Source organism: Mobula birostris, chromosome 4 (genome assembly GCF_030028105.1).
Source record: "Mobula birostris isolate sMobBir1 chromosome 4, sMobBir1.hap1, whole genome shotgun sequence".
NCBI lineage: Eukaryota > Metazoa > Chordata > Chondrichthyes > Myliobatiformes > Myliobatidae > Mobula > Mobula birostris.
The window spans coordinates 3,672,126-3,699,177 of record NC_092373.1 but is presented as its reverse complement, the minus strand read 5'-3'; the positions used below and the strand labels follow the sequence as shown (position 1 = coordinate 3,699,177).

The following is a 27,052-nucleotide window of genomic DNA, read 5'->3' as shown; positions in this document are numbered from 1 at the left end:
TGTAGTGAGGTGATCAGAACTGAGCACAGTACTCCAAGTGGGGTCTAACCAGACTCCTGTATACCTGTAACATTACCTCTCGGCTCTTAAACTCAATCCCATGATTGATGAAGGCCAATGCACCGTATGCCTTCTTAACCACACAATCAACCTGCGCAGCAGCTTTGAGTGTCCTATGGACTCGGACCCCAAAATCCCTCTGATCCTCCACACTGCCAAGAGTCTTACCATAAAGACTATATTCTGCCATCATATTTGACCTACCAAAGGGAACCACCTCACACTTATCCAGATCGAACTCCATCTGCCACTTCTCAGCCCAGTTTTGCATCCTATCAATGTCCTGCTGTAATCTCTGACAGCCCTCCACACTATTCACAACACCACCAAACTTTGTGTCATCAGTAAATTTACTAACCCATCCCTCAACTTCCTCATCCGGATTATTTATAAAAATCACGTATAGAAAGTGGTGGATACAGCCCAGTACAACACAGACAGAGGCCTCCCCACCATTAAGCACATTTACACAGAGTGCTCCCACAAGAAAACGACATCCATCATCAAAGACCTCCGAACGGTAGCCAGGACGTGGAGTAAATAGGAAATGGACAAGACATGTAAAACGGGCAATGTTACCGTAATAAGGAGGGATTTTAATATGCAATGGTGCTGGATCCTAAGAGGGGGAATTTGTAGAATGCTTATGAGATGGCTTTTATAGAGCAGCTTGTAGTTGAACCCACTAGGGAAAAGGGAATTCTGGATAGGGTGTTGTGTAAGGAACTAGAGTTGATTATGGAGCTTAAGGTTAAGGAACCCTCAGGGTTGAATGGTCTCATTCTGTTCCTATGTCTGACAGTCTATCATCCACACCATACTCTCTTCTTGCTGTTACTATTAGAAAGGAGATACACAAGGCTTAGGTACTACTCCACCAGGTTCAGGAACAGTTAATACCCTTCACCCATCAGGTGACTGAAGAAGCATGGATAACTTCACTCACCACAATTCTGAACTGATTCTACATCTCATTCTCAGCATTATTTTTTATTTTCAGTTTGTTTTCTTTTGCGCCATTAGGTGTTTGTCAGTACAAGTATAGTTTTTCGTAAATTTTATTGTATTTATTTTTCCTGTAAATGCCTGCAAGAAAATGAATCTCAAGGTTGCAGAGGAGATTTACCAGGATGCTGCTTGGATTAGACAGCGTGTCCTATGAGGATGGATTAATTGAGCTAGGACTTTTGTCTTTGGAGTGAAGGAGGATGAGAGGTGATCTGATAGAGATGTAGAAGATAAGACTTATAGATCAAATGGCCAGCCAGTGACTTTTTCCCCAGGGCAGAAATGACTAATATAAGGGGGCATGAATTTATGGTTAGTGGAGGAAAGCGGGGGGGGGGGTATCAGGGGCAGGCTTTTATTTTTCACACGGAGAGTGGTGGGTGCTCTGAATGCCCTGCCAAGGGTGGCACTTAAACCATAAGACATCGGAGCAGAATTAGGCCATCTGGCCCATCGAGCCTGCTCTGCCATTCAATCATGGCCGATCCTTTTTGCTACCTCCTCCTCAACCCCAGTTCCCGGCCATCTCCCTGTAACCTTTGATGCTATGTCCAATCAAGAACCTGTCAATCTCTGCCTTAAATACACCCAACGACCAGGCCTCCACAGCTGCATGTGGCAACAAATTCCACAAATTCACTACCCTTTGGCTGAAGAAATTTCTCCCCATCTCTGTTTTCAAAGTGCGCCCCTCTATCCTGAGGATGTGCCCTCTTGTCCTAGACTCTCCCACCATGGGAAATATCCTCTCCACATCTACTCTGTCTAGGCCTCTCAACATTCAAAAGGTTTCAATGAGATCCCCCCTCATCCTTCTGAATTCCAGCAAGTACAGACCCAGAGCCATCAAACGTTCCTCATATGATAACCCTTTCATTCCTAAAATTATTCTCGTGAACCTCCTCTGGACCCTCTCCAAGCCACCACATCTTCTCTAAGATGAGGGGCCCAAAACTGTTCACAATACTCAAGGTGCCTTATAAAGCCTGAGCATCACATCCTTGCTCTTGTATTCTAGACCTCTGGAAATGAATGCTAACATGGCATTTGCCTTCCTCACCCCCGACTCAACCTGCAAGTTAGCCTTCCGGTCCCTCTGCATCTCAGATTCCTGGATTTTCTCTCTGTTTAAAAAATAGTTCATACATTTATTTCTATTACCAAAGTGCATGTCCCATATCTTCTGGATCAATCTGAATGTTTGAAAGTCAATCAGCCAGATACTGGAGCCCTCTCTCATTCCTAAAGTCAGGCATCAGTCTTGGATTAAAAGCTCACGTTCTGTAATGTGTCAACAGATCTCACAGGATTGTGATGAGGTGTAACTTGGAATGATCCAGTACGATAGCAGTGTACTCGGATGCAGTGGCCTCTAAGGGCCTAACCAAAGGTGTCATTGCTTTTTTTTAAATGACTTTTTCATGATTGCAAGACACTGCTGCACATTCAGAACTGCAGTTCTCCCCCATCAGGAATGCTGCAAGTCCGATGGCAAAGGAGTTGCATGACCTCAGTTGTAATTGCAGAATATGTCTTACGTCACGGTGTCACCTGCTGCAGCCGCCCAGAAGTGACGCTGCTGGTGGTGTGGCGTGTTTTCCTTGCAGGATCGGGTGGCAGGCCTCTCCCATCGGTGCTGCTGTCCAGTGTTTGCTCGGTGGAAAACAAGCTGGATTGCATTCGTCTGCAGACTGCTGCGGGCTTGTTCCTGCCGACAACATCCGTGGACTCAGGGATTTGTACTACGTTGGATTGTTTTCGTGTGACTACGTTTACTGCTGTTATAAGACCCTTGTGCTGTGTGTGACTGTTTGTTCTGTGTTTTGCACCTTGGCCCCGGAGAAACTGTTTCATTTGACTGTATTCATGTATGGCTGAATGACAACCGAATTTGAACTTGAATATGTTGTCAGATCAGAATACAGATCCATGTTTCCGTGTTTTCTGGCTCCCTCGGTCCAAATAGTTGTTAATGAACGGTGAATGAAATAACAGGCCATGTTAATAATGTTGCTCTCTTCAATGTTAAGCCGGCTACACCCAACTCCAGTCAAATGAAAACTTAGCTGGTGCTCAGGATAATTCTGGTGGATGTCAGCGACAAGTTTTATTTCCACACAGAGAGTGGAGGGTATATGGAACACCCTGTCAAATGTGGTGGTAAAGGCAGATACATTAGTGACATTTAAGAGACTCTTAAAGATAAGTGGATGATAGAAAAATGCAAGATTATGTGGGAGAAAAGGATTAGATTTATCTTGGAGTAGGTGAAAAGATTGGCACAACATTGTGGGCCTTCAGACTGTTCATAGACTGGAGGGCCTGACTGCGCTGTAGTGTTTTATACGGGGACTGGCAAAGCCGTATTTCTCCTCCTCAACATGGAGGCTGATTAGAATTCCACCACCTGCCTATTCCTCATTGTCCAATCTGTATAGCAGGGCGAATGCAGCACAGGTGGGGAATCGGAAGCATTGAAACATTGTCAACACATCCACTTCAGTGAGTGAGAATAAAAATTTCATGTCTTATGGTCTCTTGACTTCTGCCAGAGTTAGAGTGGAGAGCCGCCACCTATTTCCCAGGGCGGGAATGGCTAACGTGAGAGGTCATAATTTTAAGGTGATTGGAAGAAAGTACTGGGGAGATCTCAGAGACAGTTTTTTTTTATATGTAAAGTAGTGGGTGCATAGACCGTCATGCCAGATGTGGTGGTAGAGGCAGATACATTAGGGACATTGCATACGGAGGGTAGAAAAATAGAGGGTTATATGGGAGGGTAGGAACTGATTGATCTTGCAGTAGGTTAACAGGTTGGCACAACATCATGGTCCAAAGGGACTCAAGTGTTCCATGTTCTCTGTTCATTTCCCACAGAAGGCTGCTGCCTTTTGTCAATTTTTCCCAAATGGGCGGACAAAGAAGATTCAATACAAACTGGGACAGCAATTGACATAGGGAAACTTTTCAGAGAAAACAGAAGACGGGGACAATTGGACAGCCGAATTATGATCTCTGAGAACAAATGAACAAGTGCCCTCTTCCTGTGGTGTTCAACACTGAACTTTTCTAAGGGCACTCATTTCAACCCCTCTCTAACCGAGCAAAATACAGCAAAACTAGATTGTACCTGTGTGCGTGTCTAATACCCTCAACAGGTGTCAAGTCCCCAAGCAGCAACTTTAGCAATGTTGTTTTACCAGCGCCATTCTCGCCAACCTGTAAACAGAAAATAAGTTAAAAAATAACACAAAGCAGAAGGCTTTTATACCAAAAGATGCGTGGAAATACGAGATGTAATATACAAGAAGCTACCTCATGTAACAGTTGGGTGGAAAACAAAACAGGGGCAGAGATTAAAAGTAATTTCTGACTGGGCAACACAGCAGCATGCTGGTTAGCGCAATGCCTTTACAGCTTGGGGCATCGGAGTTCGGAGTTCAATTCAAGCGCCATCAGTAAGGAGTCTGTACGTACTCCCCATGGAAAGCATGAATTTTCTCCAGGTGCTCCAGTTTTCTCCCACAGTTCAAAGCTGTACCAGTTAGCAGGTTAATTGGTCATTGTAAATTGTCCTGTGATTAGACTATGGTTAATTCACGGATTAATGAGCAGCATGGCTTGAGAGGCCTACTCCATGCTGTACCTCAATCTATAAATAAATAAGAGGTGGGAGGGAGCAGAACACAAAGTGACAGGACTGAAATTATACGATTAGCTCTATTTGTCACATATCCATCAAAACGAACAGTGAAATGCGTGTTTGTGCCAATGACCCACACGGTCTGAGGATGTGCCGGGGGCAGCCTGCAAGTGTTGCCATAATTCCAGCACTAACATCTCTATCTGTTTTACCACAGCATTGGAGAGGGATAGGAACAGACAAGTTAGGAAAGCATTTAATTGGAGTAAGGGGAAATATAAGGATGTCAGGCAGGAACTTGGAAGCATAAATTGGGAACAGATGTTCTCAGGGAAATGTATGGCAGAAATGTGGCAAGTGTTCAGGGGATATTTGCGTAGGTACATTCCAATGAGACAGGGAAAGGATGGTAGGGTACAGGAGCTGTGGTGTACAAAGGCTGTTGAAAATCCCGTCAAGAAGAAAAGCTTATGAAAGGTTCAAAAAACTAGGTAATGATAGAGATCTACGAGATTATAAGGCTAGAAAGAAGGAGTTTAAGAATGAAATTAGTACAGCCAGAAGGGGCCATGAGAAGGCCTTGGCAAGCAGGATTAAAGAAAACCCCAAGGTATTCCACAAGTATGTGAAGAGCAGAGATAGCAGAGGTACTTAATGAATACTTAGCTTCAGTATTCACTACGTAAAAGGATCTTGCCAATTGTAGGGATGACTTACAGTGAATTGAAAAGCCCTAGCATATAGACATTAAGAAAGAGGATGTACTGGAGCTTTTGGAAAGCATTAAGCTGGATAAGTCTTCAGGACCAGACGAGATGTACCCCAGGCTACTGTGTGACGTGAGGAAGGAGATTGCTGAGCCTCTGACAATGGAGACGTGAGAGGTTCCAGAGAATTGGAGTGTTGCAGATGCTGTTCCTTTCTTCAAGAAAGGGAGTAGAGATAGCCCAGGAAATTATAGACCAGTGAGTCTTACTTCAGTGGTTGGTAAGTTGATGGAAACGATCCTGAGAGACAGAATTTATGAACATTTGGAGAGGCATCATATGATTAGGGTTAGTCAAAATGGCTTTGTCAAAGGCAGGTCGTGCCTTACAAGCCTGATCGAATTTTCTGAGGATGTGACTAAACACACTGATGAAGGAAAAACAGTAGATAGTGCATATGGATTTCAGCAAGCCATTTGATAAGGTACCCCATGCAAGAGAAAGAAAGAAGGCATGGGATCCAAGGGGACCTTGCTTTGCGGATCCAGACTTGGCTTGCCTACAGAAGGCAAAAATTGATTGGAGACAGGTCATATTTTGCATGGAGGTCGGTGACCAGTGGTGTGCCTCAGGGATCTGTTCTGGGACCCTTACTCTGTGATTTTTATAAATAAACTGGATGGGGAAGTGGAGGGATGGGTTAGTAAATTTGCTGATGACACAAGGGTTGGGGGTGTTGTGGATAGTGTGGAGGGCTGTCAGAGGTTACAGCGGGATATCGATAGAATGGAAAACTGGGCTGAGAAGTGGCAGATGGAGTTCAAACCAATTAAGTGTGAGGTGGTTCATTTTGGTAGCTCAATTATTATAGCAGAATACAGTATTAATGGTAAGACTCTTGGCAGTGTAGAGGATCAGAGGGATCTTGAGGTCAGAGTCCATAGGACACTCAAAACCGTGCAGGTTGACTCTGTGGTTAAGGTGGCATACGGTACATTGGCCTTCATCAACCGTGGGATTAAGTTTAAGATCCAAGAGGTAATGTTGCAGCTATATAGGACCCTGGTCAGACCCACTTGGAGTACGTGCTCATTTCTGGTCACCTCATTACCGGAAGGATGTGGAAACTATAGAAAGGGTGCGGAGGAGATTTACAAGGATGTTGCCTGGATTGGGGAGCATGCCTTATGAAAATAGATTGAGTGATCTTGGCCTTTTATCCTTGGAGTGGCGGAGGATGAGAGGTGACCTGATAGAGGTGTATAAGACGAAGAGAGGCATTGATCATGTGGATTGTCAGAGTCTTTTCCCAGGGCTGAAATGGCTAACATGAGAGGGCACAGTTTTAAGGTGCTTGGAAGTAGGTACAGAGGAGATGTCAGGAGTACATTTTTTTACGCAGAGAGTGGTGAGTGTGTGGAATGGGATAGGGTCTTTTAAGAGACTCCTGGATAGGTACATGGAGCTTAAAAAAGGGGGCTATGGGTAACCCTAGGTAATTTCTAAAGTTCAGCACAGCATTGTGGGCCAAAGGGAGTGTATTGTGATGTAGGATTTGTGTTTCTAACTTAGCATACCCACAATTTACTACGCCTTTCAAACATGGGAGGAAGCACCTGGAGGAAACCCATGTGGTCATGGGGAGAATGTACAAACCCTCTACAGAGAGTGGCGTGAATCAAACACGAGTCGCTGTAAAGCATTATATTAATCACTATGCCTCCATGGCTCAAACAGTGGTGGTAGTGGTGGGAGAAACCCTCACCACATTTCATCAGTAGCTGGGTGTGTACTTGAAGAACAGTCACATGCAAGGCAAGATGCCATTGGGCTTGTTTTCAACTGGAACTGAGACACTGAATAAATAGACTATAAAACACAGGAACAGAATTAGGTCAGTTGGCATATTGAATCTGCTCCACCATTCCATCATGGCTGATTTATTAATCTTCTCAATGCCATTCTCCCGACTTATCCCCGTAACCTTTAACACCCTGACTAATCAAGAACCTACCAAACCCCGCTTTAAATATACAGTGCCTATAAAAAGTATTCACCTGTGCCCCCCCAGGAAGTTTTCAAGTTTTGTTTTACAATATTCAATCACAGTGGATTTAATTTGACTTTTTTTGACACTTCTGTGTCAAAGTGAAAACAGATCTCTACATAATGATCTAAACTAATTACAAATATAAAATACAAAATAATTGATTGCATAAATATTCACTCCCTTCAAGGCAGTTTTAGTAGATGTACCAATTACAGCCTTGAGTCTGTGGATCGGTCTCTATCAGCTTTGCACATCTGGACACTGCAATTTTTCCTCATTCTTCATTCCAAAACTGCTCAAGCTCTGCCAGATTGTATGGTGATCATGAGTGAACAGCCCTTTTCAAGCTCAGACACAAATTCTCAACTGGATTGGGACTCTGACTTGGCCACTCTAGGACATTAACTTTGTTGTTTTTAAGCCATTCCTGTGTAGCTTTGGCTTTATCTTTGCGGTCACTTTCTTGCTGGAAAACAAATCTCCCAAGTCGCAGTTCTCTTGCAGACTGATTCAGGTTTTCTTCCAAGATTTCCCTGTATTTTGCTGCAATCATTTTACCTTCTGCCTTCACAAGCCTTCCAGGGCCTGCTCAGTGAAGCATCCCCACAGCATGATACAGCCACCACCATGCTTCACGGTAGGGATGGTGAGCTTTTAATGATGTGTAGTGTTTGGCTTATGCCAAACATAGCACTTAGTCTGTTGGCCAAAAAGCTCAATTGGTTACAAGAGTATCGGCAAGTTGACGGTGCCTGGAGGTTTATGGCAGGAAGTTTCTCCCTTTTGCCACCGCTATCGGGGACTCAGGAGTCGATCGACTCGGGACTTTGAGACTATTTTTTTTTACTATGCCTACGGACGGTTCTTCATCAAATTATGGTATTGCTTTGCACTGCTGTAACTATATGGTATAATTATGTGGTTTTTCAGTGTTAGTCTTTGGTCTGTCTTGTTTTCTGTGATATCACGCCGGAGAAACATTGTATCATTTCTTAATGCATGTATGCATTTCTAAATGACAAGAGGACTGAGCATTCTCATAATCTAAAAAAAAGGGTGTAATTGGCCAGTATGGGCTCGTTGGCTTGGAAAAGGCCTACTACCGTGCAGTATCACTAAATTAAAACCACAATAGCGTACCAGTAAGTACGGCGCTTTTACAGCTCAGGGTATTGGAGTTTGGAGTTCAATTCCATCACCGTTTATAAGGAGTTTGTACGTTCTCCCTGTGTACTGTATGGGTTTCCTCCCACAGTCCAAAGGCCTACCGGTTAGTAGGTTAATTGGTTATTGTAATTCGTCCTGTGATTGGGCTAGGGTTTCTGAGCGGTGCAGCTTATTGGCCCAGAAGGACCTAGTCCACACTGTATCTCTAAATAAATAAAGATGTGACAGCCACGGAGGAGCATACAAGACATGCACTGTTCCCTTATAGATCGCAATACCATTCCATCTCTACCCTGCCTTCCATATCATTCCTGTGCCCTCATAGAGTCAAAGAGCATTACAGCACAGAAACAGGTCCTTCAGCCCATCTAGTCCACGCTGAACTGTTACCCTGTCTACTCCCATTGACCTTCACCTGGACCATAACCCTCCATACTCTTCCTATCCATGTACTTATCAAAACATCTCTTAAATGTTTAAAAAGCATTCGCATCCACCATTCGTCTGGCCATTCATTCCACACTTGCACCAGCCTCTGAGTGAAGAAGCACCCCCTCGTGTTCTGTTAAGCCAGTGGTCCCCAAACTCCGGGACACGCACTGATACATTGCCGCAAAGAACGCAGCAGTGCAGCGGTAACCTGAACGCACCCAGCACAGCTTTAAGAAAAAAGTGGAAATAAACAAGCTAATTAATTAGGTGCTGTCCGTCACAGAAATGTCGGCCCAGATCAGAGGCGACTGCACCCCTGCATTCTTCGCGGAAATGTATCCGTCCACGGCCCGGGGGTTGGGGATCACTGCGTTAAGCATTTCACCTTTCACTCTTAACCCATGACATCCAATAAGCCAGAGAATAAATATACGTACTATGCAAATCCGTGACTCCTGATCAGCAGACACAGAGAGATTTTTGAAGATGGGACATTCAGTAGTGTAACCGAAGTCTACATCAGTCATCTGTAATATTGGAGGTGACAGCTTCTCAAAATTTTCAGGAAACCTGAGGAGGGAAGACAAGAGTGTATCACAAGTAATTCATAGGAGAACACAGATACCGTGACAGATTACAGAAAACAGCTGAGATGCCCTTCATTTATTTGGGACACTATGCCACTTAATTGGGACAGGAGATTGTTGCTGAACAGATTCTAATTAGCGTGGGTTGTGTGGCTGTTAGAGACTACAACATATTTAGAGCAAACAGTTTTTAAATAGTGTCACTTTCATGTGTTTGTGACAAAAATCATTGTTTTTTGATAGCTGGTGAGAAATAAGCAGTAAGACGATTTAAGCAGTAAGCTTTGCTTATGGCTGTTATAAGCATTCAGGCTTGGAGAAGTCATAAACAGCCGGGAGTGAAAATGAAACTAACTTCAACAAGTTAGGAACTACTAAGAATTTGAAGGTATCGACAATCATGTTGAATGTTACAATGAAAATGAAGATTTGGAGAATGCAATCATCAAAGCATTGTTTGAAGGCAGTCCATTATCTGGACTAGGTCTTAGTGATAATTTTGTTCACTTACAGTCAATAAAAATGAACATGGCAGCGTACACTGGATGAATTCCTCCACTGATAACTAATACACAGTTTCATAGTATTGTAGTGGTATTGGCATTGTTCTAAGTTGTTCTGTATTTTATTTAAATACATAATTGGTTACTCAGTTAAACGATAGTTAAAAAGTTATCAAAATGACAAACTATTTCCATGAAACTTCAACTAATTGGGGCAGGTGTTTAATTGGGTCTAAATGTACTGGTCCCAATGTGTCCCAATTAACCAAACATACTGGGAACGCAGTTAAACTACAAACAAGATGCAAGACTTTAACATCCAATGGGAAGAATAGCCAGATGCCACGGCAGCATAATGGAAAGCATAATGCTATTACAGTGCCAATGACCCAGGTTCAATTCCAGCCACTGCCTGTAAGGAGTTTGTATGTTCTCACAGTGATTTCATGGGTTTCCACCCACATCTCAAATGCGTACAGGGTAGCATTAGAGAGTTGTGTGCATGCTATGTTGGTGGCAAAGCATGGTGACACTTGTGAGCTGCCCCCTGCACATCCTCAGACTGTGTTGGTCGTTGAAGCAAATGACACATTTCACTGTATGTTTTAATGTACATGTCACAAATAAAGCTAATATAGTCCAGGGAGGTGTAGCCCCTCTGGTGAAGGGGCTTGTTGTGTCCAATCTGGAGCATCTCATTCAGCTTTGGTCTCCATCAGATACTCAGCTCTCACCTGTGGCTCCAAGTAGCGACATACGACAGGGGCCACACCCCGGTACACAAATTGACAGGCGGGCTAAGACAGGTGAGGGTAGTTGATAGGCCTCATACCCTGGGGAGAAAAGGACATACCTGCGCTAGCATGTGAAGTCAACTCTGGTATACTGGGTGGATGAGATCAACAGTGTGACCCAATGGCCAAGAAGGTGGTTCTTCAACTCTTTGTGGAGAGTACAGGATGTGACAAGGCACAGATGATGTCATGGTCATCCACTGCAACCAAGGAAGTCCCCAGTTTGCGACACTGCACTTCTGAAGCGAGAGAGTGGAACTACCCCAGTGAAACAGCTTTTCTACTTTACAAGTTCTCTCACACAGGCTTCCTACCATTACTCGAGATGATGGACAACCACCAATGTAATCAAAATAGCAAGCATCTTAATTCAGCATTCTCTCTTTCAGCAAGGTTGGACAATAACGTGCCTGTCTCATGCTACACAGGAGCCTCTCCAGACTGAACACAGAATAACTCACTCTTGTGCTTCATCTGTACATATTTTAAACAAAGGCTTTTTCTATTCTGTCCACTTGGCCATTTTTATCAGGTCTCAATCTCACCTAGTTACTCAACTAACCATCAACAAATTATTTAATTAGATCACAAGAAACATTTGTGGTGCTGTTCTGATTTATTGTACAATGTCCTTGTTAAACTACCCTGCAACTTGAGTTATCCTGGGAAATTAAATACAACTGAAGCTCTAAAGGTGGATTGTGCAGTTACTCAAATATCTGTTCACAATCCACTTTTTGTCAAGTCCTGTCTCACACTGTTCAAATCAGCCTCCCCCACCCACCACATAATTCAGAACCTTAACTTGAGGACAAACATTACCCCCTTCTCGTAACTACTTTTAAGCACATCTGCAGCCCCCACTGTATATATTATATAGAGCTAGGGTGCCTAAATCCTTTGTATAGTACTGTAGTAATTTTATGTATTAGACTGTATTGCTGCCACAAAAAAAGACCAATTTAATCACATAAACTGGTTCTGATATGGGTCTCTATTGCAGACTGAGAATGGGAAGGGGGCAGGGGGGAGAGAGAGGAGAGTCACAGTTGGGATAAGGGAAGGAAGAGGGAAGGGAGCAGAATATCCAATCCCAACCTGACCATCAAACCCACAGATAAGGGAGGTGTTGTAGTAGTCTAACATACTGACCTCTACGTTGCTGAGGCCCTGCAATAGCTCTCTGACACCTCCACTTACCTACCCCTCAAACAGGACCCCACTAAGGAACACCAGGCTGTTGTTTGCCACACCACCACCAATCTTATTGATTCTGGGGATCTCTGATTCACCGCCACCAACCTCATAGTTCCTGCACACCACACCTCCTGTTTCTACCTTCCACCCAAGATCGACAAATCCACTTGTCCAGGTAGACCAAATCACAAACAAGAGAAAACCTGCAGATATTGGAATCCGAGCAACACATACAAAATGCTGGAGGAACTCAGCAGGCCAGACAGCATCTATGGAGAGAGGTACTGCGATAGTTTGGGCCGAAACCTTTCAGTAGGACTGGAGATAAAAGCTGAAGAGTAGATTTAAAAGGTAGGGGGAGGAGGGAGAGAAACACAAGGTGATAGGTTTCACCTTGGAGAGGGAGGGATGAAGTAAAGAACTGGCAAGTTAATTGCTGAAAGAGACAGGCGGCCATGGAAGAACAAAAGGGGAGAGGAGCACAGAGGGAGGTGGTGGGCGGGCAAGGAGATAAGGTGAGATAGGAAAAAGAAGAGGGATGGAAAATGGAGCAGGGGGCGTTACTTGAAGTTTGAGAAATCGATGTTCATGCCATCAGGTTGGAGGCTACCCAAACAGAATATAAGGTGTTGTTCTCCAACCAAGTATGGTCTCATCACGACAGTGGAGGAGGTCATGATGGATATATCGGATTGGGAATGGGAAGTAGAATTAAAATGGGCGGCCACTGTGAGCTCCTGCTTGTTCTGGCAGATGAAGCTTTGATGCTTGGCAGAGCAGTCTCTCAATCTACGTCGGCTCTCACCGATATATAGGAGGTCACATTGGGAGCACCGAACACAGTAAATAACCCCAATAGACTCACAGGTGAAGTGTTGCCTCACTTGGAAGGACTGTTTAGGGCCCTGAATGGTAGTGAAGGATGTGGTGTAGGGGCAGGTGTAGCACTTGTTCCGCTTGCCAGGATAAGTACCAGGAGGGTGAATGGACAAGGCAGTCGCAAAGGGAGCGATCCTGGTGGAAAGCAGAAAGTGGGGGTGGGGGGAAGAGGGAAAGATGTGCTTGGTGGTGGGAGTTCGAGAATTATGTGCTGGACGCGGAGGCTGGTGGGGTGGTAGATAAGGACAAGAGGAACCCTATCCCTGGTAAGCTGGCAGGAAAATGGGGTAATAGCAGATATGTATGAAACGGAAGAGATGCGGTTGAGGGCAGCATTGATGGTGAAGGAAGGGAAGTCCCATTCTTTGAAAAAGGACACCTCCTTTATTCCAGAATGAAAAGCCTCATTTTGAAAGCAGATGCAGCGGAGATGTAGGAATTGAGAGAAGGGGATGGCATTTTTACAAGTAGCAGGGTGGTACGAGGTATAGTCCAGGTAGCTGTGAGAGTCCATTGGTTTGCAATAGATATCAGTAGACAAGCTGCCTCCAGAGATAGAGAAAGTGAGATCGAGAAAGAGTAGGGAGGTGTCGGAAATGAACCAGGTGAATTTGAGGGCAGGATGGAGGTTGGAGGCAAAGTGGATGAAGTCGACAGTTCAGCATGGGTGCACTTTTTCTACAGTACATTGACGACTGCATTGGTGCTGCTTCCTGCGGGCAAGGAGATAAGGTGAGAGAAGGAAGTTTTCATGCTTTATTGCTTTACAACATTGAATCACAGTGGATTTAATCGTTTTTTTTTTTGACATTGATCAACAGAAAAAGACTCTTCTGTGTCAAAGTGAAAACAGATCGCTACAAAGTGAGATAAAATTACAAGTATAAAACACAAACTAATTGATTGCATACGTGTTTACTTCCTTCAAGTCAGAATTTAGTAGATACACCTTTGGCAACAATTACAGCCTTGAGTCTGTGTGGATAGGTCTCTAACAGCTTTGCACATCTGGACACTGCAATTCTTCCCTATTCTTCTTTACAAAACTGCTCAAGCTCTGTCAGATTGCATGAGGATCATGAGGGAACAGCTTTTTTCAAACTCAGCCACAAATTCACAATTGGATTGTCTGCACTCTGACTTGGCCACTCCAGGACATTAACTTTGTTATTTTTAAGCCATTCCTGTGTAGCTTTGGCTTTATGCTTGGGGTCATTTTCTTACTGGAATACAAATCTTCTCTCAAATTGCAGTTCTTCTGCAGACTGTACCAGTTTTTCTTCCAGGATTTCCCTGCATTCATTTTACCCTCTACCTTCACAAGCCTTCCAGGGCCTGTTGCAGTGAAGCAACCCCAGCATGATGCAGCCATCACCATGCTTCACAATATGCAAGATGTGTTTTTGACTATGTGCGGTGTTCGGCTTACAACAAACATAGTGTTCATTCAGATGGCCAAAAAGCTCGATTTTGGTTTTATCAGACCACAGAACCTTCTTCCAGCTAACTTCAGAGTCTCCCACATGCCTTCTGGCAAACTCTAGCTGAGATTCCATGTGAGGTTTTTTTCCCCAACAGTGGCTTTCTCTTTGCCACACTCTCATAAAGCTGTGACTGGTGAATCACCTGGGCAACAGTTGCTGTATGCAGAGTCTCTCCCATCTCAGACACTGAAGCTCGTAGTTCCTCCAGAGTTGTCACAGGTCTTTTGGTGGCTTCCCTCACTAGTTCCCTTCTTGCATGGTCACTCAGTTTTTGAGGATGACCTGCTCTAAGCAGATTTACAGCTGTGTCTTCTCCGAGGATTGTCACCTTGTCGTGGTGGCGAAGCTTGTGTGGTCCTGTGATCCTGAGAGCAATGCCGTCTGGAGCTATGCTCCTGGTAGGGTCACCCATGGCGGTAAGGTCGAGGGTGAGGTGCCTGACAAAGAACAATCCAACCAAGACCTCAACGGTGGAACAGGTGGACGAAGTTACTTTGAACTCAACGGCTGTGAAGGCGGATGAAGGCTGCAACAAATCCATCAGCTCCAATCGTCGTGGTTTCTATGCCATTGGAATCAGTTGGTTGATTTGTGAAGTATCGTGTGCTTCTTGGAGGTGCAACATCAAGTACACGTTAAACAAATACACGCACAGGCGTCTTTGCTCTGTGGGCCACTTCTTCAGAACGAAGACTATCATCCTCGACCCCGAGGGATAGCCACGACAATAACGATGACAGCTGTGTCATATTCTTTTCTATTTCTTGATGATAGCTTAACTGTACTCCAACTGTGGTTTTTGCCAGGATACTGACTGACCAGCAGTTGGACCTTCCAGCTACAGGTGTGTTTTTACTACAATCAATTGAAACACCTTGAGTGCACACAGGTGATCTCCATTTAACTAATTATGTGACTTCTAAAACCAATTGGCAGCACCAGTGATGATTTGGTGTGTTATATTTAAAAGGAGTGAATACCTTTGCAATCAACTATTTTGTGTTAATATCTGTAATTAATTTAGATCACTTTGTTGAGATCTGTTTTCATTTTGACACAAAAGTTTTTTCTGTTGATCAGTATCAAAGTGTGAAAAAAGCCAAATTAAATCCACTGTGAATCAATGTTATAAAACAATAAAACATGAAAACTTTCAAGGGGGGGGTGAGTACTTTCTATAGACACTGTATACATGTCAAGACTTTTGCACAGTACTGTATACGGAGCAGTCACAGGAAAACAGCATCAAGGACCCCCACTATCCAGGCCATGCTCTCTGCCATCAGGAAGGAGGCGCAGGAGCCTTCGAACCCACCCCACCAGATTCAGGAACAGTTATTACCCCTCAACCAGTGTGAGGTTTCTGAACCACTGTGGATAATTTCACTCACCTCAACACAGAACTGATTCTACGATCTGAAGACTCACTTTCAAGTTCTCTACAAACTTCTGTTCCCAGTATTATCCCCACTAGTTTTCTTGGAGGGAATTCCATGATCTTGACCCAGTAACAATGAAGGAACAGTGATATGTTTCCAAGTCAGGATGGCGAGTGACTTGGAGGTGGCTTTCAAAGTGGTGGTGTTTCCAGTTATCTGTTGTTCTCATCCTTCTAGATCAGGGGTTGGCAACCTTTTTGCCTCTGTGGGCCAGATCACGTATTAATGAGCGGACAGTGGGCCAGATAAATGCCATAAAAAACTTGAAATATGGGAATTATCCATTTAAATACATCTAGTTACGTTTTGCTTCAAATTAGTGAATAACACATGCCAATCAGGATCAATCAGATTGCATGCCAATCAGGATCACGAAAATGTGAAGCATCCTCATTTTTACTTTCAAGGAATATTGCCACCTCTTCATGCAATGCAAATACTCTTTCCAGCATTGACTCTCAGTAAGCCAACGTATACTGCAGAAATGAGCCAGGTCCCCATATTCTGCCTCCGTATCCAACAAAAACTGCTGAAACTGGCGATGATTCAATCCACCAGAGAGGATCAGATTCACTGCCTTCACAACAATGTCCATAACATCCTTTAATTTCAAAGACTTGGCACATAATGCCTCTTGATGGATAATGTGATGAATTTTAACCAATTTCTGTGCGATTCCAAGGTTTTCCATTTGTCCTTGCAGCAATGCAATGATGTCTTTTTTCTGTCCCACCATTGCTGCTGCCCCATCAGTTGTTATGCCAATTAGCTTCGACACATTAAGTTTCACTTCTGACATCATTTTCAACAAAGCTTCAAAAATCCTTCATAGGAATTAATTGAATAAACTCTTCAAAAATTTGAAAAGTTGAGGTCACTCCTCGCACAAACACTGCAAGTTGAGCAGTGTCTCTCAAGTCTGTGCTCTCATCAAGTGCAATTGAAAAAAATTGCAATTTGTTGCAGGCATCCCTTAAACAACTTTTAACTCTGCTGACATTTCTTCAACTCGCCGTGTGAACGTTCTTACTGACAGGCTGATAGATGCAAATAAAGATTTCTTTTCAGGACAAACAATACCCACCACTGCCAGTAAACATTCTTTGACAAACTCTCCATCTGTAAAAGGCTTCATCTTTTCTGCAATACGTTTTGAGACTTCGTAGCTGGCACGGGTATTTTCTTCATTTTGACTGTTCTTGGCTAAAAATGATGTTTGTTTTCCAAAACTAGCCTTCATTCGCTCAAATTCATCTTTCCTTGTTTGCCCAGTAAACTTGTTAAAATTTCCACTATGGCGGGTCTCGTAATGTTGCCTGATATTTGCACCATCTTCACAGCAACATTTTCTAGGCAAATGAGGAAAAAATGATTTCCCAGCTTGCTCGATGAAGAAGTGTCTTGGAAATTTCAGCACTCAGTGTCTACCTTCGTGCATTTTGCATTCATTGCCATTGGAATTTTTTGCTTTGATTTTATTTTGAAACTCGAGTTATTCAACAAGTATCATAGCACATGTAAATATCTGGATATTTAGCGTGGATTTCTTGTTAAAACTCAGTGATGCTGTTTCTGTTTACAAATTTAAACGATCCCATCTGAAAACGTGCGCGTTCACGGAGAGTACCTAATACATATTAATAAGGTAGTCTGCCTTCCCGTCATTCGTATATACCAGTGTTTGGTTTGGAACAAAACGGAACCTGGGGCCAGTGTAACAAGATGTCATGCTTGTCCATCAGTGTGGCCATGTGAAAAATCGTTCGTGGGTCAGATAAGCATAGTATCCCAATATTTGCCTACGGGCCGGTCAAAATACCTTCGCAGGTTGCCTACCCCTGCTATAGATGGTAGTGGTCGTGGGTCTGAAAGGTGCTGCCTTTGGACTTTGGTGTGCTATTGCAGTGCCTCTTGTAGATAGTACACACTGCTATAACCGTTCATCGATGGTAGGGGGATAGGATATTTGGATGCATAACAAACCAATTAGCAATACATCATTAGGATGCAGGAGAAAATCTGGCAGAAACACACAGTAGCATAAGAAGAATGTGCAAGCTCCAGACAGACAGCAACCAAACACAATACTGTGTGTACAGCGGTGCCCTTCAAATTATGAAGACCCTGCCTCCACCTCTAGCTCACTATTCACAGCATTTAATAGGACAGCTTGCTCAGTTCAATCCCGTAAGTCTCCTCAGCACTGAGAACTTTGTGCCGCATTCCTCTGCTAAGGAATAAGGCAATGGTCAAACCACACTGGAATTGTTCTGGAAGACTAGAAAACTGCAAATGTCACTCCGCTCTTTAAGAAGGGAGGGAGGGAGGAAGGCAGAAGAAAGGAAATTATAGGCAAGTTAGCTTGACTTCAATGGTTGGGAAGACGTTGAAGTCCATTATTAAGGATGAGGTTTCAGGGTACTTGGAGACATATAATAGGCCAAAGTCAGCATGGTTACTTAAGGGAAAACCTTGCCTGACAAATCTGTTGGAATTCTTTGAAGAAATTACAAGCAGGATAAACAAAAGAGAACTGGTGGATGTTGTGTTCTTGGATTTTCAAAAGGCCTTTGACAAGGTACCACACATAATGCTGATTAACAAGATTAGTGCCGATGGTATTACAGGAAAGATTCTAGCATGGATAAAGCATTGACTGATTGGCAGGAGGCAAAGAGTGGGAATAACGAGAACCTTTTCTGGCTGGCTGCTGGTAACTAGTGGTGTTCCACAGGGGTCTGTGTAGGGATTGCTACTTTTTACATTATGCATCAATGACCTGGATGATTAAGTGATGGCTTTGTGGCCACGTTTGCGGAAGTTACGAAGATAGGGTAAGGGGCAGATAGTGTTGAAGAAGCAAGGGGTTTGCAGAAGGACTTAGATTAGGAGAAAGGGCAAAGAAGTAGCACAGTATTGGGAAGTGTATGGTCATGCATTTTGGTCAAAGGAATAGGTGTGGAATACTTTCTAAACAGAGAGAAAATTCAAAAGTCAGAGGTGCGAAGGGATTTGGGAATCCTCTTAACCTTCCCTAAAGGTTAACTTACAGGCTGAGTCAGTGGTAAGGAAGGGAAATGCAATATTAGCATTCATTTCAAGAGGACTACAATACAAGCGCAAGGATGTGATGCTGAGGCTTTATATGGCATTGGTTACTTACAATGAATATGGAGATGATGTTTCCTATAGCAGGGGAGTCTAGGATCAGAGGGCACAGCCTCAGAATGGAGGTGCATCCATTTAGAATACAAATGAGGAAGAATTTCTATTAGTGAATCTGTGGAATTCATTTCCACAGAGGGCTTCAGAGGCCAAGTCATTGGGTATATTGAAATCAGTGGTTGACAGGTTCTTGATTAGTCAAGGTGTCAAAGGTTATAGGGAGAAGGCAGAAGAATGGAGTTGAGAGGGATGATAAGTCAGCCGTGATGGAATGGCGGAGCAGAGTTGATGGCCCCAGTGGCCTAATTCTGGTCCTATGTCTAACAACATGAATTCCAGAACCTCTTGGAAATAGTGCTCTCACTTCCACAGAGCAGTATATTTACTAGTGTATATTCACGATTGTTCTGTTCATTCCAAGTATCTAGCATATATAAGAATGGTGCAGCACTGAGCAACATCATTTCACGCAACTCGAACATTCCACTAACCTTATCGTCACCTCTGGCTCCTTCTCGAGAGGCTTCAGCTCCGGCCTGGGGAATTAAGATGGCACAAATTCAAGAGGCTTTGGAAACAAAACAATTCAAGTATCACATTTTAGATTACGAGGTGTAACAAATACTCCACAGGCCTACCTGTTTTGCAGAGCAGTGATCCCTGGCTTAGAATTAGCTTTAATAGAGTCATAGAGTACTACAGCACAGTAACAGGCCCTTTGGTCCATCTGGCCCATTAATCTATCTAGACTATTAATCTGTCTAGTCCAGGGGTTCCTAACCAGGGGTCCATGGACTCCTTGCTTAATAGTATTGGTCCATGGCATGAAAAAGGTTGGGAACCCGTAGCCTAGTCCCATTGACCTGCACCTGGACCATAGCCATCCATATCTCTTTCATCCAAGTACCTATCCAAATTTCTCTTAAATGTTGAAATTAAACCCACATCCACCACTTCCACTGACATCTCGTTCTATACTTTCACCACCCTCTGAGTGAAGAAGTTCCCTCTCATGTTGCTCTTAAACATTTCACCTTTCACTCATAACCCATGCCCTCTGATTGTAGCCCCACCCAATCTCAGTGGAAAAAGCCTACTTGTATTTTCCCCTGAAAAATTTGTATACCTCGATCAAACCTCCCATCATTCTCCAATGCTCCAGGAAGAAAAATCTCCTAACCTACTCAATTTTGCTGGTAAATCATGTCATTCAGCCTATTTTTCCAGCTGCTCCAGAACCCACATGGTAGTTTTCCTCGCTGTCCACGATACCCTCAATCTTGGCGTCATCCACAAATTTGTTGATCCAGTTTCCATCATCTAGATCGTTGATAGTTGATATAGATGACAAGTAACAATGGACCAGCACCAATCCCTGCAGCACACTACTAGTCATAGTCCTCCAGTCAGAGAGAAAATCATATACTACCACTCCCCATCTTCTCCAGCGAAGCTAAGGTCTAATCAAATTTACTACCTCATCTTAAATACCGAGTGACTGAACCTTCTTGACCAACCTCCCATGCAAGATCTTGTCAAATGCCTTGCTAAAGTCCATCCACTGCCTTGCCTCCATCAACTTTCCACATAACTTACTCAAATAAATCTGTAAGTTTAGTTAGATACAACTTACCACACACAAAGCCATGTTGACTGTGCCTAATCAGGCCTGGTCTATCCAAATACTTCCGGAATGTATCTGGTCCCTTAGAATACCTTCCAATAACTTTCCCACTACTGATGTATGTCTGGCTCACTGGCCTACAAGTTCCTGGATTATTCTTAGAGCCTTTCTTGAACAATGGAAAATGATTAGCTACCCTCCGATCCTCTGGCTAAGGACAGTTTAAATAACTGTTCTGTATGAGGCTCCCGCAAGGTCCATGGGGTTTTCTTGTCAGGCCCTGGGGATTCATCTCCCTTAATTGCCTCAAAACAAGCGCCATCTCCTCTGTAATCCATAAACCAAAACAACAGCCGTCTGCTGCGACTCCAGAACTGGCAGGTAGTAATTTCAGTTTCTGTACAACAATAAGTCTTTTTTGCACAATAGATCACAAAAATATAGCATTTTAATATAGCCACTGTAAATATACCATTTTAATTGATCCATCAAGCAGCAGCTTATTCCCATGACATAGAAAATAAAACACAGGAACAGGCCCTTTAGCCCACAATGTTGTGCTGAACCAAATAAGTTAGTAATCAAATGGCCAACTAAACCAATCCCTTCTGCCTACACAATGTCCATATCCGCCCATTTTCCTCACATTCATGTGCATATCTAAACGTCTCTTAAAAGTCCCAAATTTTTCTGTCTCTACCACAACAGGCAGCACATTCCAGGCACCCACTACTTTGTGCAAAAATATTTACCCCCACATCTATGAAATTACTCCCTCTCACCTTAAATGCATACCCTCTGCTATTAGACGTTTCAACCCTGGGAAAAAGATACCGTCTATCTACTGTATCTATGCCTCTCATCTTATAAACCTCCCCTCAATCTCTGCTGCTGCAGAGTTCGTTCAGCTACCTAAGTTTGTCCAACCTCTTGTTGGGCATGCCCTTCAATCTAAGCAGTTTCTTGGTAAACCTGTTCTGCACCCTCTCCAAAGTCTCGACATGCATCCTACAATGGGGTGACCAGAGCCGTATGCAATAATCCAGACATGAGGAAATCTGCAGATGCTGGAAATTCAAGCAACACACACAAAAAAATGCTGGTGAACGCAGCAAGCCAGGCATCATCGATAGGAAGAGGTATAGTTGACGCTTCAGGCCGAGACCCTTCTTTGTCAGTTAGTCCTCCTTCTATAGATGCTGCCTGGCCTGCTGCGTTCACCAGCACTTTTTGTGTGTGTTACAATATTCCAGATGTGGCCTCACAAGAGTTTTCTAAAGATGCAATACAACTTCCTGACTTTTGAACTAAATGCCTTGACTAATAAATGTACATATGCAATTGTTCATTGTGTCCCCTAGTGGTTATAGTGCTTTATGATTCTGGAAGCTCCTTGGCAATGTATTATTTAAATAGGGGCCATCTGATTGGTTGACTCTTATTTACAAGTTTGAATGTCTCTTATCTGTGGGATACAAAAGGGATCAACACATTGGACAGCCGTGTTTTCGTCTTTTTCTGTTCTTTGCTCTTAGCTACTAGACTTTTGCAACTCTATGCTTCCAATTCTTTTTGCTTTATTAGCGCTTAATAAAATGATCGTGAAGCAACAGGTTTCACACCACTTTCTTGACTTCCACAAGAACCTTGAATCAAAAACATCAGAATCCAACACAGGGGTGGTGGTAGAGGCAGATAAATTAGGGGCATTTAAGCACAAGGACGATAGAAAAATGGAGGGCAATGTGGGAGGGAAGCGTTAAATTGATCTTCGATTAGGTTAAAAGTTCAGCACAACAATAGCGTGGGATGAAGGGTCTGAACTGTACTGTAATGCTCTATTTATAAACTAAACTGTAATCAGTCAGTCCAGGACCACTGTCCTGGGAGACTGCATTAACAGATCTCTGGCCAGAGACCATAAGACCATGTGACATAGGAACAGAATTTGGCCATTCAGTCCATCAAGTGTCAACCATCATTCAATCACAACTGATTTATTATCCCTCTCAGTCCCATTCTCCTGCTTTCTCCCTGTAACTTCTGATACCCTGACTAATCAAGAAATAATCAGCCTCAGGTTTATAAATACCCAAAGATATGGCTTCCACAGCAATCTCTGGAAATGAATTCCACAGACTCACTATTCTGATCGCTGTTCTAAATGGATATCCCTCTATTCTGAGGCTGTGCCTAGAGCAGGGGTCCCCAACCTTTTCTGCACCGCGGACCGGTTTAATAGTTTTGGGGGGTGTTCAAGTAGGGGTAAGCTCACCGCAACATGTCTTTTACAGTGAGAGTTGCCAACTTTCTCACTTCAAGATAAGGGACAAAAGTAGCAGTCAAATCCCGGGACACTTTACCCCTGGAAAGACTACGATGACCATGAAGCCTTGCACAGGCACCTGTGTGCACATGCGTGATGTGCGCACGTGCCGATTTTTTTTCCCCACAAATCGGTTTTGCCTTCATCTTCCCAACTATACTGTACATACATTATTTCTACTTTATATAGGCTGTGTATTTATCATATCATTCCTGCTTTTACTATATGTTAGTGTTATTTATTTTCGGTTTTATGTGTTATTTGGTATGATTTGTTAGGTTATTTTTGGGGTCTGGGAACGCTCAAAAATTTTTCCCATATAAATTAATGGTAATTGCTTCTTCACTTTACACCATTTTGGCATGAAAGATTTCATAGGAACTCTCTACCTTAGCACGGGAAATACGGGACAAACCAATTTAGCCCAATATAAGGGATGTCCCAGCAAATACGGGACAGTTGGTAACCCGTATGTTCAAGTTCAACAGTGCCTGACAGGGAATGAGGAAAGGTGCAGCTCACTCATATCATTTCCTCATGGCCCGGTAGCACGTGCTTTGAGGCCCAGTGGTTGGGGACCACTGGCCTAGAGAATGTTTCCTAGGCTCCCCACCATTGGAAACATTCTTTCCACATCCGCTCTATCTAGGCCTTTCAATAGGTTTCAGTGTGGGCCACCCCCCAATTCTTCTAAGCTCCAGCAAGTACAGGCCCAGAGCCAGCAAACACTCCTCATCTGTTAACCCTTTCATTCCTAGAATCATTCTCATAGATCTCCTCTGGATCTTCTTCAATGCAGCACACTTCTTCTGAGATAAGGGGACCAAAGGTCTAGGTAAAATCCTGGACAGCTTACGTAAACCTCTCCATCCAGTATTTGATGGAGCCCTGGGTGCAGCAAATGGTAGTTAGTCAGTAGCCATCTACAACCCATTAAGTCACTGAATGCTGCACGGTCTGTTGCTGGCAGAGAAATCAAGCCACTACTCTGCTTACAAGTTCATGTTCTAATTTATTGTCATCTGACTGTATGTACATACAACCAACCAATGTTCCTCTAGACCACAGTGCAACCACACAGCCTACATCAAGCACAGCACATATAACAAAATATTACCAATAAATAAGTTAATAAAATATAATTCAAAGTGCATGTAGTGCACAGCACAGAAAAACAGTAAACAGCTCGCTGTCCTAGTGATGTGACCTCAGTAGTGGCAGGGTATTCATTGGTCTTACAGCCTGAGGGAAGAAGCTGTTATCCAGACTGACAGTCCTAGTCCTGATGCTCCTGTATCTCCTTCCTGATGGCAGTGGGTCAGAGAGATTGTGGGATGGCTGATAGGATTCCTTGACAATGCTTTGGACCCTTTGACTGTAATGCTCTTGGTCAATATCACAAACGGAGGGAGGGGGAGGAGAAGGAAGGGAGACACCAGTGATCCCCTTGGCAGTTTTTACTGTCCTCTGTAGTGTCTTGCAGTCCGACGCATTGTGGCTTCTGTACCACGCAATGATGCAGCCAGACAGGACACACTTGATGATGCTCCTGTAGAAAGTTGTTAGGATGGGGAAGGGGAGCTAGATGGGAACTAGACAAAAACACTTAAGTATTTTATTGATTTCTTTAATGAGCTGCATAAAGAACTGGTTAAATATCAGTGTTTGATCTAAATGACCATACATATAATGATTAAATGGTTGCAGAACTACACCTAAACTTGTCTATTCACCTATGGAATACTAACCAAGGGAGCAATGATACATGGTTCTTAAAGGTTGCGATAGCTGGGGAGCGGGGAAATAGCTCCCTATTAAATGCTCCCAATGGTGTGCCCTCAAATAGCCTCTGACAACCAAGTGCCGGCCTTCACGTGTGGCTTAGCTACTAAGCTTGGCGGAACCATTTCTACGGACAGGAGAAGGGGCAAAGGCGGGATACTGGTATCTTAAAACCAGTCGCTTTGAGCACTGGTGGTTGGTAACTCATCCAGGAGAAGGAAAGCTCTACTCTCAAACATCCACTGCCTTACGGCTATACCCACTTATGGGGAAGGCTTGGGTAAACCCAGAGGAAAAATCCGGAGCTGGAGTCCCTAAGGAATCCTATGTTGAGTTCAATGCTGACTGGCAAATCCTGCAATGCCGCTGGTTCCAAACTGTATTGGTCTCTGTTGTTCCTTTTGGATGGACCAGCTGGGTAGAGAGGTGGAGTCTGCTGCTTGGGGAACCACATGCTTTCTATACAGCACTGCCCTGGCTTGCATATGACAACTAGGATGCAACTTCTGTGTCCACCCTGATTAACAGAGGGCCTACTAATGTCATATGTTTTCAAAACCAATCCTTGGCAACAAACTGATTTTATTTGCAACAATCTCAAGACAGCAAGAACAGCAAGTCCAAATAATTAGGGGATTGTTTTGACTTTCTTTCAAAGCTATCATAGCTGTGTGTCTCCAATACTCACAGTTTCTCCAGGAGTTTCAGTTTGCTCTGTACTTGTGAAGCCCTGTTGGCATTGTATCGGAATCTGTCAATGAACACCTAGTGGGTTGAGAAATATGGTTTATTTAATAGAAAATCAGCACTTGGCTTCACACATTTTCATAGAACATAGAACACTACAGCACAGTCCAGGCCCTTCAGCTGTGCCAACCTGTTAACCTAAACCAACACTTCCCTCTTACACAGCCCTCCATTCCTCTATTGTCCATGTGCCTATTTAAGAGTTTCTCAGATTGCTTATTTAGAGATACAGCACGGAGTAGGCCCTTTTGGACAAAGTAAGCCACCCAGCAACCCACCTATTTAACCCTTGCCTAATCACAGGACAATTTACAGTGACCAGCTTACCTACTAACTAGTACATCATTGGACTGTGGGAGGAAATCAACACGGTTCATGGGGAGGATATACAAACTCCTTACAGAGGGCGATGGAATTGAAATCCAATGCCCCGAGCTGTAATATCATCACACTTACCACTACACCACTGTGGCGCCCCATATTCCTAATGTACCACACCCCCCACCGCCAGTGCATTCCACATATCCACCACTCTCTATTTAAAAAAAAATCCTCTGATATCCACTAATGCTTCCTTCCAATCATCTTAAAAGTGTGCCCCCTACTATCAGCCATTTCTGCCTTGGGAAAATGCCTCTGGCTGTCCTGTTTATGCCTGCTATCATCTTGTACAGCTTTAGACAGCCCACCTCATTCTCCTTCACTTCAGAGAAAAGCCCTAGCTCGCTCAACCTCCTTTCATTCTCAGAGTCTTGCCACGTGGTCAGATCCAGAGGAGTCAAGACCAGTCCCTCTCAAAGTACTTCACCACCATAGATGTAAGTGCAACTGGACAACAGTCGTTAAGGCAGCTCACACTACTCTTCTTGTTGACCTTTTGAAGTAGGTGGGAGCTTCTGATAGTAGCAATGAGAGATTGAAGATGTCTTTGGATTCCCCACCAGTTGGTTAGCACAGGTTTCCAGAGCCTTACTAGGTACCCCTTTTGGGCCAGCGGCCTTGCAAGGGTTTACCCACTTGAAGAACAACCTGACAAAGGCCTCGGAGACAGAGGTCAGCAGGTTAACAAATTTCACAACATGTGTCAGTGATATTAAACCTGATTCTGATTTGGAGATCGTGGCTGGTCTGTACCTCATCTGCATCTCCCCGTGCCTAGGTGCAGATCGGAAAAAGCTGCAGAAAGTTGTACAGCTCCATCATAAAACTAGCCTCTCCAGCAACGAGGACACCTTCAAAATGTGAGGTTATTAAGGACCCCCATCAGCCAGAACATGCCATCAACGTATTGCTACCATCAAGGAGGGTGTACAGGATCCCGAAGACACACGCTCAACATTTTAGGAACAGGTTCTTCCCCTCTGCCATCAGATTTCTGAATGAACAATGAACCCATGTACATTACCTCACTCTTTTTTTGCTCTTTTTGCAATACTTAAATATTATTTTAAAACATAT

The 27,052-nt window shown here is 43.6% G+C and overlaps 1 protein-coding gene across 3 annotated transcripts in view; it reads right to left on the bottom strand.

Moving 5' to 3' along the window:
- abcf3 (ATP-binding cassette, sub-family F (GCN20), member 3) overlaps positions 1 to 27,052 on the bottom strand; it is a 252,315-nt gene that overhangs the window by 15,718 nt on the left and 209,545 nt on the right. For all 3 annotated transcript variants that reach the window (XM_072254865.1, XM_072254867.1, XM_072254866.1), the window contains exons 14-17: positions 25,536 to 25,612; positions 19,607 to 19,651; positions 9,505 to 9,637; positions 4,199 to 4,287 (exon numbers count right to left, since the gene is read on the bottom strand). In XM_072254865.1, coding sequence (XP_072110966.1) covers positions 4,199 to 4,287; positions 9,505 to 9,637; positions 19,607 to 19,651; positions 25,536 to 25,612 — 344 coding nt within the window. The remainder of the gene's footprint in view (positions 1 to 4,198; positions 4,288 to 9,504; positions 9,638 to 19,606; positions 19,652 to 25,535; positions 25,613 to 27,052) is intronic.